The sequence below is a fragment of the Dipodomys merriami genome, unplaced genomic scaffold (assembly GCF_024711535.1).
Source record: "Dipodomys merriami isolate MVZ:Mamm:240054 unplaced genomic scaffold, mDipMer1.0.p SCAF_45, whole genome shotgun sequence".
In the NCBI taxonomy this organism is placed as follows: Eukaryota; Metazoa; Chordata; class Mammalia; order Rodentia; family Heteromyidae; genus Dipodomys; species Dipodomys merriami.
Genome location: NW_027206013.1, coordinates 2,938,678 through 2,950,486, shown reverse-complemented (window position 1 = coordinate 2,950,486; position 11,809 = coordinate 2,938,678). Strand labels below are relative to the sequence as shown.

Here is an 11,809-nt window from a genome sequence, read left to right as displayed (position 1 = left end):
CTGCAGGAGTGGGAGCTGGGTAGAGACCAGGTCATGAAGGCCTCTTGCCAAGGGGATGGCAGTGAGGTGGGGGGCTTGCTGGAGAAAGAGGGGAGGCAGGGAGCCCAGGGATGAAGGGCACCAGGTGGCAGGCAGGAGGAATAACACTTGCAAAGACCTAGCAAGAGGCAGGGTTGGGATGGTGTGGAGCATCCTGGGAGGCTAGAAGGCAGAAGCCATGTGGTGGTGGGCAGAGACAGAGCTTAGAGACATGGGCTTTTAGTTCCAGTAGAAGGAGTCAGGGGCAAGGCTAGTGGGTGGTGTGGGCTGTGGGATAGGAAGATGTGGAGGCACTTGTGCCTGGGTGTGGCAGGAAGCCTGGTATCCACTCACACTGCAGGGTCCTTCCGTGGGCCTGGCCCACCCCACCCCCCTGCCCATGATCCTGTCTCCTGGCCCTACATACCCTCTGGAGGCCACTGGGCTCCAATGGCTCAGGGAATCTCAGGAGGATCGCAGACCCCCACCCAACAGTCCCCACTATAGATAGTGGTTCTAACTTCAGTCTACCTGTGACTTCTCTAACAGCTGGCCTTGTAGCAGGGCCACAGGACAACCCCCCCCCCAAAGCTATCCTTCAGAATATCCTTTGGCTCCTCACTGTCCCCCTAGAACCACTTTCCAAGTAAACCCAGTCTGTGTACTCCACGGAGTGTTCTCATTACCCACAGTGACCTTGGTGGCAGTGTGGGGGGAGGGGGCACTTCCTGATTTCTGTTTGCCCCAGGCTAATCAGGCAGTATTAACTGCCTCCCGAGGCTATTCTGGGGCGCGGTGGAAGGGAATTCTGGGTCACACAGTGCAGAGAGAGATTGGCCAGCAGAGGAGGAGAATGGTTTATTCAGCCTGGAGTTTGGGTCTGGGGAACTCAGCAGAGGGCAGCCGCACTTCGGCTCCTCCACTTCCCTAAGGGTGGAGGGCACAGGCTGGGCTCTAGTCGCGTGGAGCAGATCTGAGCCTGCGGGGCCTGGAGGGTCTGGGGGAATGGGCAGGGGCAGAGGGAAAAGTGGATCCAGGTTTGGGCGAGGATCCTAGGGTAGGATCCTGTCGAGTTTGCAGGCCTCGATGGCTCAGTGCCCGTCTGTGTTCTCATCGGAAGTGCCAGTTCCAGCGGGCTCGGCCGCCAGCGGGGTGGTCAGCAATAACCGGGACGTCTCCCAGGCGCGGGCGTGGGCATGCTGGCGCAGCCTCCGCAGGCGACACAGCAGCAGCGCCAGCAGCAACGCGTGCAACAGCCCGAGGCCCAGCAGCACCAGCTGCACCGCCAGCGCCCCCCAGCATATCGGGCCAGGCCCGCAGGCGCCACGCAGCTCCTCCTCGGTCAAGTAGGGCAGCACTCGGCCTCTGAGACTTAAGGGTGCCGCACAGCGCAGGTCGCGGTAGGGCGCGCGCTCGGGGCGCCCCGCCAGCCAGGCGCGCAGCGGCAGCAGGCGGCAATCGCAGCGCCAGGGGTTGGCGCCCAGGTGCGCCTTGCGCAGAGCGGGTAGTGCATCTAGCAACCCCGGCGGCAGCGCCGTCAGGTTGTTGCCGGTCAGCACCAGTTCGGTGGTGTCTGGCGGGAAGACGACGGGCACCGAGGCCCATGTCAGCCCGCGGCGCCCGCAGTCCACGAGCGTCCCCGCGCAGCTGCATGGCGCGGGGCAGCCCGCGGCGGGACGGCCGGGCGGTGCCAGCAGCAGGAGCAGCAGGCTCAGCGCCCCGCACGGCCCTGGAAGAGAAGCGCTGCTATGAGCAGGGCGATTGGCGGGGCGCCTGGGGAGGGGTCCCCCAGCATCGGGAGCTTGTAAGGCCCGTGGCCGATTCAGCGTGCAGGCCTCTCCACCCCGCCACCCGGCTCGCCGGCTGCAATTCCCCCCTTAAGTCAGACCCAATCTTCCTAATTACTGTCCAAACCAAAACGCCCCCCCTCCCCACCAAGATCCGCCCGAGAAGCGGCAGACGGGACCCCCAGACTCACAGGAGCCCATGATGAAAGGACGGTGGCCTGGCTTGGTCTAGAGCGGGAGGTGTTGGCCAGAGAGCCAGCCACCGCGACCCGCTGCCCGCCTGCCGCAGACCACAACGCAGCCTCCGGCCAGAAATAACCCCAAGGGGGCACGGAGCTGCGCTGCTGGCTCCGATAGCGCCTATCACCAGCGCCCGCCGCCCGCCCCACCTTCCGCCCCCACCCTGGTCCCAGGGGCGCACGGAACACTCGGACACTCGCTGCTGCGACGTTCACCAACATTGTTCCCCTGTCACCAGGACAGGACGCGGCATTCACAACGGAACAAAACGGAGCAGGGGTGTGTGGGGGAGGGATCATGCGGGTGGAATGGCCAAGGGCTAGGGATCCCAGCGCAATGGTGTGGCTGGGGAGAGGGGTCTCCAGCCACGGGACTGGCAGACGGAAAGGGCTGGTGGGAGCTGCCAAGTATGGCCCACAGACCCAGAGCACTCCGGGTCAGCCCAGGCTGCCCTTCTCACCAGCAGCCTTCTGATCCCGAAGCTTCCCAATTGCTGCAGCCGCCCAATTTTGCCTGCTCTGATCCCCAGCCTGGGGGAGGGGATAAAGGAGGACAGGGCCGTCTTGACCAAAAGTAGGGTGTTAGCATATGCTGGTGGCCCACAGAAACCAGCAGAGGAGAGCTCCCAAGTCCGCTCTGCGGCACTGGGGCTCCCTTCCCCTCCTCTGCCTTGGTTTACCTGCCTGCTTGTGCAGTGCCTAGAATCTGTGAGCTTTAAGGGGATGGAGGGACTCGGAAAATTGTGCCTGATTTAGCTTTTAGACTTTGCTCCCCTAAGGCCAGAGAAAGCCACCTGGGGAGGAGCCATTGTCCAGACCCCTGGGAGACAGATACAAATGACCTGGAAGGGGTTGATGCTGAGAATAAATTAGGGTCATCTGGGGTAGTGGTGGCTCTGTGGCTTCCGGGTCAGGAACAGTCAGGGCCACGCTGGGTATAGGTCAGATCCAGGTCCATCCAAGAACCAGGTGAATCCAGGGTAGAGTCCAGGCCAGTCTGGGGCCCAAGGGTAGGAGGGGCCAGTCCAGAAATGGATGGTCTGTCCGTGGCAAAGGGGCTGGGGCAGTGTGTCACTGATCCTGCATTTGCTGCTTCATCTTCTGCAGCATCTCCTGCATGCGCCTCAGCTGGTGGATACGAACAACAGACAGTGAGGTGAGAAATTGCTTTAGACAGACCCCCCTCCCCACAGTCACCTCGTCTCCAACCTCCTACCAACCTCCTCATCCTTCATCCTGATGAGCTTCTCTGTCTCTGCATCAGGGGTAGGCAGTGGTAAGATGGGGATGGGACTCTCCATGCGGCTGTCCTGGGTCAGTTTGCTGCAGGAGGTAAGGGTATGAGACGGCCATTTCAAGAAAGTTCAGTTCTAGGTAGATGGGGTGGGAGGGCTTGGCCTTGGTGTGGCTGGAGCCAGCAGGGGTGAGGCTGGGTTCCCATGTGTTGGGGGAGGGGCAGCCTACCTGGTCATCTGCTGGATGCAATGCGCGCGGTAGTTCTCATAGTGCACGTCGCAAGTCACGTCCTTGAGGTCGTGCATGTGAGTGCGGATGAGCATGTTCCGCAACTTTACGAAATCGCAGTGTGCCTGATTCTCCACTGTGGGGCAGGAGTGAGCTGTGGGTGGGCACCAGCCCAGGGGAGCTTCCCACCCAGTACTGATGCCCCAAGCTTCAACTCACCCTCCACAATCCCCCAGGGGTACAGTCGCCCCCGGACACGCTGTCCCTTGGCTTCTACCACGGTGTTGCTGCCAATTACAGCAAAGGGTGCGCTCTCCTGTGGGGAGGGACCAAAGGCTCAGCCTAGCAGCTGAAAGTACAGGCTTGGAGGTTCAGGGGGCCTGGCCACTTTTCCAACATCACCACCACTGAAGGAAGGTATGGCATCACCCCTCTTTTGGACACTCTGCTGCCCATTGAAGCTACTGTGCCTCCACTGTAGCTCACACCCCACGGGCTCCTCCTGCTGGGCTATGACCAACCAGGCAGGCTTCCCCCCAGATCTCCTCCCATTTAGAACCACCCCTGCAGCTTCAACTTCCGTGCCTCAGCCCAGCCCACACCCCCTGGTGGATGTTTCCTATGACACACTGCTCCTGATCCAGCAGTCCCCTAGCCCTGGCTTGGGTCTTGGATATCATCACTCTAGTTGCTGGGGCACCCCAAATCACCACTTTCTGCAGCTCAGAATCTAGGAAGCAGGGGCACTTTATAGCCCTTGGCCAATGGACTGAGCCTTAAGCCGGTGACCCCTGTAAAGCAGGTCAGGTTGACCTGGACAGGTGCTTCATGACCCCCCCTCCCCACAAAAAAAGGAACCATTATAGTCCAGGAAGTGATATGACTGTCTAGCCTAGGTAAAGGGTGTCTGGATCTCTATTCTCAAGCCCCATCACTGCCCTCATCATCAGGCTAGACCTGGGCGTTCAGCCCGCCACTGGGACTGTGTGGCTCCAGTTTTTCTGCTCTGGCCCCCTCATGCCCTCACCCCACAGGGCTGCATGCTCACCTTCAGTTCCCGGTCCTGCTGCTTAAAGTCCTCATCCTCATCGGAGTCACACTCCGGAAACTGGTACACATGGATGCCGAACTTGTCAATCTCCTCCCGGATCTGCAGAGGTGGGGCAAAGATTCAGATTTGAGGCTGGCCCAGGCCCCTGGAGCTCTAGGACTCAAAGTCTTTGGCAAGGTCCCTCCATGTCTCACCCGCTCCTTCAGCTTCCGGATCTCACTGGGGACCAGACAGTCAGCTTTGGCAATGAGGGGCACAATGTTCACCTTCTCATGCAGAGCCTTCATGAAACCCACGTCCACTGGCCGCAGCCTGCAGAGAGCAGCAAGAGGTGGAGATGGGCCTGGTCAGGGAGGCAGGGAGGCAGGGACCTGCGTAGCTATGGGGTATACTGCCTGCAGGAAATCCACGCACCCATGCCCGAAGGGGGAGATGAAGTACAGGCAGCAGTGCACACGGTTGTCTTGGATGTTCTTGCGGTTGAGGCCACTCTCATCCCGGAAGTACTGCTCAAACTGCTGGTCCACGTAGTCAGTGATGGGCTTCCAGCTAGGGGTAGAGGGAGTATGCAAGAGTTGTCTACTGGACAGGTGGAGGCTGGGATTGGTTGGGGACAGAGGACTGCTCCCCAGCCGCAACTTCCTTACCACTCGGAATTGTTGACAGCATCCCCGAAACCAGGTGTGTCCACGATGGTGAGCTTCAACTTGACCCCCTTCTCCTCGATGTCCACTGTGTGCTTCAGAATCTCTACTGTCTGGTTGATTCGTTCTGTAATGGAGGCGGGGTGAAGGGGGAGGCACTGTTTTTTGTTTTTTTCCTTGAGCTCCTTTTGCTCAAGGCTAGTACTTATGCCACTTGAGCCACAGTGCCACTTCTGGCTTTCTCAGAAGTTTATTGGAGGTAAGAGTCTCACAGACTTTCCTGCCCTGGCTGGCTTCAAACCTCTATCTTCAGATCTCAGCCTCCTAAGTAGCTAGGACTACAGGCATTAGCCACTAGAGCCTGACAATTGCTTGAAGGGGCTTCTCCAATCTTCATCTCTAACCTAGGGCCTAACTTCTCTATCTTGTCTCCATCCATCCGTCCATCCATCCCACCCATCTGCCCGCTACCTTGCTCTAGGCCACTCTTCTTGGACCCTAAACAGGAACTCATTCCTCAAGGAGGATGCCCTTGAGGCCCCATAGGACATTGTTGTTAGGACTGTGTAAGACCACTCACCCTCAGCACTGAGCAACTTCCGGTCTTTATAGAGGTCGGTCAGGAAAAGACTGTGGACCAGAGTGGACTTTCCTAGGCCAGACTCACCTGGGCAAAGGTACAATGAAGAAGCTGAATTAGGTCTGGGGACCCTATGGACTGAGCCTGGCTGGCAATTGTTCCAGCCACTCCTTCCCACAGCCTGGTCCACTTACCAGCCACCATGAGCGTGAAGTCGAAGCCTTTCTTCACTGACTTGCGGTGTACTTGGTTGGGCAGTGTGGCGAAGCCGACGTACTGCTTGTCAATATCCTGGGGACAGAAGGAAGTGGGTCAGGAGCATGTCCCTGCCTCAGCCCCTACCCAGTTCAGGAAGAGGAGAGAGCAGATGGCACAGTTTCCTGGTAAAAATGGGGCGAGGGCTTGTGAAGCAAGGCTTAGAGGAGGGTGGTGGTGGCAGGAAAGGTAGCCAGCCTTAGCAAGGGGCTCTGCAGAGACATTAGGGAGGCTCTGCTCACACCTGTAATCAGGAGGCTGAGATCTGAAGATCATGGCTTGAAGCCAGCCTGGGCAGAAAAGTCCATGAGACTCATCTCCAATTAATCACAGAAAAAGCTGGAAGTAGTCTGTGTCTCAAGTGGTAGAGCACAAGGCCTTGAGCAAAAGCAGCTCAGGAATAGCGCATAGGTCCTGAGTTTAATCCCCAGGCCTGGCCCCCCAAAAGACATTAGGGAGTAGGGGGATTCTGGATATAAGGCACCCATAGACAGTGTCCTCCTTCCATGGGTGAGAGGTACAGTGGGGAGACCCCATAGACACATTCCAGGCCCTCCAGAAGTCCAGGCCTCAACACCCCTCACCCCTCTCCAGCACACCCAGGGTGGGAGGCTCATCTGGCCTCCATCCAGCCTGGGGGTGGGAGGCAGCAGCTGAGGCTATTTATAGACAGAGACGCCCAGCCTCCTCCACCACAGGGTCTCAATGCCCATTCGGAACGGACCCCTGGCCCTGTGTGCCTTCACATGTCCAGTAGTGACAGGCGATGGCCAGGCAAGCAGCACACACTGACCCACATTCCATCCCCTTTATACATGCGCGCACACACACACACACACACACACAACACACAAACAACACACATACACCTTGATCTGCCTCTGGGCCTGAGTCCACAGGGACAGTGCTGGCCGGACAAGCAGCACACACTGACCCACATTCCATCCCTTCTTCACACTCACAGACACAGACAGACACACAGACACACAGATACAGACACACAGACACACACACACACACACCTTGAGCCGCCTCTGGGCCTGAGTCCGTGGCGACAGCAGCTGCTCCACCAGGCGGTCCTGGGGTGCTGCTAGGGAGTCCATCGCGGTGACCCTTGCCACCCCGCTGGCGCGGTACCACCCCAGATTGCGCGCGGGTGGGGGCAGGGGCGCTGGGCCTGGCGTTCACGCGGGACTTTGGCTCTTAAGCCCTCTCCTCGCAGGGGTGTTGCAGTCCCGGGAACTGAGGCCGGGAGAGGGGACGTGGCCCACCCGGGGGGTCGCCTGTTCCAGAGGCCATCAGGGCCATCGCCAGCTTCCGAGGGCCTTGCCGGGAGCGGCGGATCGTCGCAGCCTCGCCAGGCCCGGCTCCCGCACCCGACCCCGAGGCGGGGCTTCGCGGGCGCTCACGGCAGGGGGCGGCGGAGACGGCTCCGCCCGCCGCCGTCGCCGGGAAACCATCGCCTGGAAATTGGGCCGCGGGCGGAGCCTCGGGAAAAGTGCGGCGGTGGCGGCGACAGCCGGCGGGGCTCAGTGGAGGCGCGGGGCGGGGAGCGGCCACGCGGCGCCCCGGGGACCCGGAGCCTGGCCGTGGCGCCCGCGGGCTGAGGCGGGCGGGGCGGGAGCGGGTCCACACGTGGGCGGCGGGGGTTGGCGTCTGTGATCCCCGCGCCCCCCCCCCCCCGTCCCCAGACGCGGGGCGGCTTCTGCCCGCCAGAGGGCGCCGGCGGGGAGGGGAACGCGCCGACCCACGCGCGGGCACTGGCCCCTCTCCACCCTCTCACCCCCACGTGCGCCACCGGTGCATGGGCGTGTTGAGGATCGTGGCCCCGCGTGGAGCCCGCAGACCAGGGAAGTTCAGTCGGGACTTGCCCCCCACGTTCATGGAGGCTTAAGTGGGCGAAGGGCGCGAGGGGGAGTAGGGCAGCCAGAGTTTGCCATGGATCCTTTCCTCCAAATTTGGAAGCTGTAGCCAGCCTGCCATTCAAAGCCCCCCAGATAGCTCTGCCCTCGACCGCAGGGTGGGTGGGAGAATAGAGTGGGGACCCTTTCTCACAGTCCCGCGTGTGCATACACTTCCCCTCCAAGTTTGTCCGCCAGCTCTGACCTTACAGGGACTGGGATTGAAGAGTTCTGATCAGCTAGGCCCCCAATCCCCTGTGGCCACCCCAGGAACAGCAGGGACTGCCCGGCCCAGAACCACCCTCTGTGAGCCACCAAACACTTTATTCTTCACCTTGGGGACCCCTCCGGAATCAGAAAAAGCCTGTCCCAGAGAGGCAGGAAAGTGATCCTGGGCAGGCCCTCGGCCAGTGTGCAGCTGGACTAGGAGGGTTCCCCGCCCCCAGGCAACACCCCTCCCTCTGCCAGCCCCTCCCATCTTGGCTAGTGGAGGGGCCCCCACCTTCTATCCAAGCCCTGATCCTGCTGTGGGGTCTGGCACCTGGGTAGGAGGGTGGGCCTGCAGTTGGGAACAGGAGGGCCATTCATCCTAAGGCAATGGGTAGCCTCAGGGCTCCCAGCTCTCCAGGTCACCTCCCCAGTCGCGGCTCCCAGAAAGCCTTCTCCCTGGTTGCAGCCACAGTAATACTGACCTTCCCACAGGAAGCCCCTGGGCTGAGTCCCATCCAGCCTCCATCACTGGTCCACTTTAGCTCAGCTCCCACCCAGACTGACTAGCATACTACAGAGAGTTCTGGCCTGGGCCTCAGACTAAAAAGCCTCACCTCTCCTCATCCTGGTGCTAAGCAGACCTTGTTGGGCTCAGAAGTCCTCAGTTTCTCTAGTGGGAAGATTCTGAGGAAGGTTCAGGTTAGGAGAGCAGAATCCCAATCCCAGTTCTTACTCTGTTTGCCTCATCATCCAACTAGGCCCAATCAGGACCTGTATATTCCCGGGGGTGGGGGGAGTAGGGAGGTGGGGGGGACTCTTAAAGGAAGGGCCCTGCCACCCCCCCTTCCTCTGGTCCCTTAGGCACAACAAATATTCCTCAGGGCTTCCTGAGCCGGCTGACACAGCTGCGCCCACCTCCTCCTGAGTAAGACTCTCCAGGCATTTCCATTCTTAGAATCACCAGTCAGCTCTGAAAGTAGCAGCCCAGAGTTAACAGAGCCAAAAGAGCCCTAGTCACTGCCTGAGAGGAGGCAGGGGACACAGAAGGCCAACACAGCCCCCAACCCCCTGCAATAAAGAGGCCTGAATAAGTTTTGGGTCAATAATAGCATAGGGTCCAGTGAAGCTATTGTGTGCTTCTGGCTCCTCTCAAACCCTTTGGGGTTTACCTCAAACACCTGGACCCCTGACCTTTGTTCCTGAGGCTCCCTCCCTTGGCCTTAGCTGGTGCCCTCTTCTGCTGAGCCAGGGCAGAAGGCTGGCTTTTAGCTGATCTCAAAGGATGGAGACTCAGATCTATAGGTGCTCACACTTCAGCAAAAGAATCTGGTTGGTGCTGAGTAGCAGGTGCCCTAGCCAGGTGACTCAGTGCCCTTAGGCCAGGCCTGGAGCTCCCAAAGGCATAGCAGAAGCAGAAGGGGGCTGGTCCTGCTACCTCTATCTCTTTCTCTCTCCCTCAAACAATAGCCTTGTGGTGAGCCGAGGCTGCATCTCAGGCTTTGTCTGACCCGAGATGATGGGGAGGCAGCTCTCTACCCAGGCTCCCAGGGGAGCCCCTCCCAGCAAGCCTCATCAGTACTGGGTGGGGCTCAGCCCTGCCAGGAGATAGCGCCAGGCAGCCAGTGACTCTCCAACTCACCCCACCTGTCAACTGCTTCTTGCCCTGCCCACTGCAACCTGGATTAGGACTCTTAAGGGTCCCACCCTGCATCCAGGCCGTGTGTGAATGAACCCCATTCTTAATGGGCACTACTAAAGCCATGGATGGTGCCAGAATTTAGATTCCTTTTTCCTACTCCAAATGTGGCTGAGCTCAAGGCACAGAGGCCACCGGCAGGGCAACCCATCAGCCCCCAGTCTGTCTGGGTGCCCACCCTTGTCGCCTTCTTAACTCTCACAGCTAGCTTTGACCCCAAGTCACTGGGTTTTGCCTAGGCCAGCCTCCCACTAGCTTCGGTATTGCCAAAAGGCAGGGACCAGGACAACACCCTTTAAGCCCCAAGTCTATGTGTACACATTGGGTCCAAAGATGGGTTCTGGGGCCTGTGATGACTCAGAATAGGTAGGCCGGGGAAGAGGCTGTTCACAGACTACAGTATATGGATTTTTGAGTGTGGAGAGGGGGGTATAAAGGTGCAAGGGCATAAAATGGGGGTGACCAGATGCTCCCCAGAATTGTTCAGGAACTATGTACCGGCTGGTGGACCCAGAGGCCCCCCTCCTCAGCTCATGGTCTGCGGTGACCATACCGTACCCAAGACCCCCCCCCCAGCACATGGCCTACAGGCCAAGTGGTCAGCAAAGAGATGCTGACGCTGGACCAGCAGGAGAGGGGCACTCAATCCATCCTCCCATCCTCCCATCCCAGGGAGCGGCACAGGCCCCTCCACTCCCGCTGTGAGGGTCAAGGGGTCAGGCGTGGCTCCCACTCTCCCTTCCGCAGCCCCGTGCGCGGCGGCACTGCCCTAACAGACAATCGATTATTGGGACGAGGTTGGAAGACGGCCGGCGGGGGCGGGGTCGCCGCGTCGGGGCGCCCGCGGCAACGGTGCCACAATGGGTGACAGGCAGTCAGGGTACCCAGACGCTGGGAGTGGCGGAGCGCACCTACCTGCTTGTCCTCTGCGGAGTCGGGGTCGTGATCGGGGCCAGGTCCGCGTCCGGGCGGGTCCGCGTCCGGGCGGGCGGGTGGGGGAGAGACGGAGAGACACGGTGAGGGATGGGCGGGCGACAGGGACAAAGGCGCGCGCGGGCACGCGGGCGGGCGCCGGGCTCACCTGGGGTCGCCAGCTTGCTCTTGTACCGCAGTCCTGTGCTCATGGTGGCCGCCGGCCGGGGGGGGACGTGCGGCGGCGGGCGCGCGGGCGGGGCGCGGCAACGAGCGGCGGGCGGCGGAGGCCGAGGCCCGGCTGCGGGGTGACCCGCCCCTCCGCGCCGCCACCGCCCGCCCCGCCCGCGCGCCCGCCAGCCAATCGGCGCCCGCCGCGCCCACGCGCGACCAGGCGCGGGCGGTGGGGGCGGGGACTAAGCGCGTCCCCCCCCCCACAGTGGCCCCTATGCTGGTGGGTTGTGCAGGGTTAAGCCGGGGAGATTCCCCCCTGCCTTGCTCGGCCCATCCTAGTGCTCTGTCGCCCTTGTCATCCAGCCCAGGCCTGGGCTCTGGGCTCCGGCTGCTCTTGCAGAGATCCCAGGCCATTCTTGGGACTCTGGTCATCTATCCCTGTGGCCATTCTGTTAAGCCTGTCCCTGGGCTTGGCATCACCCCGCTGGGGTTAATGAACACCCTCCCTCCAGTCCCCTGCACACAGCCCCTCACCCCAGCTACAAAGCGCATGTCAGTGGGCAGTTATCCAGCCTCTCTTTTCTTGGACATTTGGGGCATGCCTGAAGCTGCCTTGCCCCCTCGACCCCAGCTCTGCATACTCACAAGCTGTGCGGTGTGCTCCAGTCTGACCTGCTGCCAGCCGTGGGGAGAAAGGTTTTCAGGGCAAGGCAAGGGCCAGGACTTGCATGTGCCCTATTTATAGATGGGGGAAGGTGAGGCCCCAGACCTTCACTGGGTTAGTGGCACTTGACACAAGTAACTGTAATCTCCTTCCTGTGTAATCATTATTGCCCGCAACTTTTGGCCTTGCCCAGAGGGTCCCAGAAGTCAGAGAG

At 60.6% G+C, this 11,809-nt stretch overlaps 2 protein-coding genes across 3 annotated transcripts; both read right to left on the bottom strand.

The window, feature by feature from the left end:
* Positions 1-864: 864 nt before the first annotated feature.
* On the bottom strand, positions 865-2,266 carry Gp1bb (glycoprotein Ib platelet subunit beta). Its single transcript, XM_069994222.1, has 2 exons — positions 2,208-2,266; positions 865-1,791 (listed from the first exon to the last, which is right to left on the bottom strand). Exons 1-2 carry the CDS (start codon positions 2,264-2,266, stop codon positions 1,110-1,112), a joined length of 741 nt encoding a protein of 246 aa, XP_069850323.1. The 3' UTR covers positions 865-1,109.
* Positions 2,249-10,765, bottom strand: Septin5 (septin 5). Of its 2 annotated transcripts, none has more exons than XM_069994344.1 (11): positions 10,761-10,765; positions 5,978-6,074; positions 5,784-5,870; positions 5,207-5,330; positions 4,974-5,108; positions 4,754-4,871; positions 4,557-4,658; positions 3,728-3,824; positions 3,509-3,644; positions 3,265-3,367; positions 2,249-3,172 (listed from the first exon to the last, which is right to left on the bottom strand). In XM_069994344.1, the coding sequence occupies exons 2-11, from the start codon at positions 5,985-5,987 to the stop codon at positions 3,116-3,118; spliced, it is 969 nt and encodes a 322-aa protein (XP_069850445.1). In that variant the 5' UTR covers positions 5,988-6,074; positions 10,761-10,765; the 3' UTR covers positions 2,249-3,115. The 2 variants fall into 2 exon arrangements, with proteins under 2 accessions (XP_069850445.1, XP_069850444.1); XM_069994343.1 differs by lacking the exon at positions 10,761-10,765 and adding an exon at positions 7,061-7,424.
* Between the last annotated feature and the right edge of the window lie 1,044 nt (positions 10,766-11,809).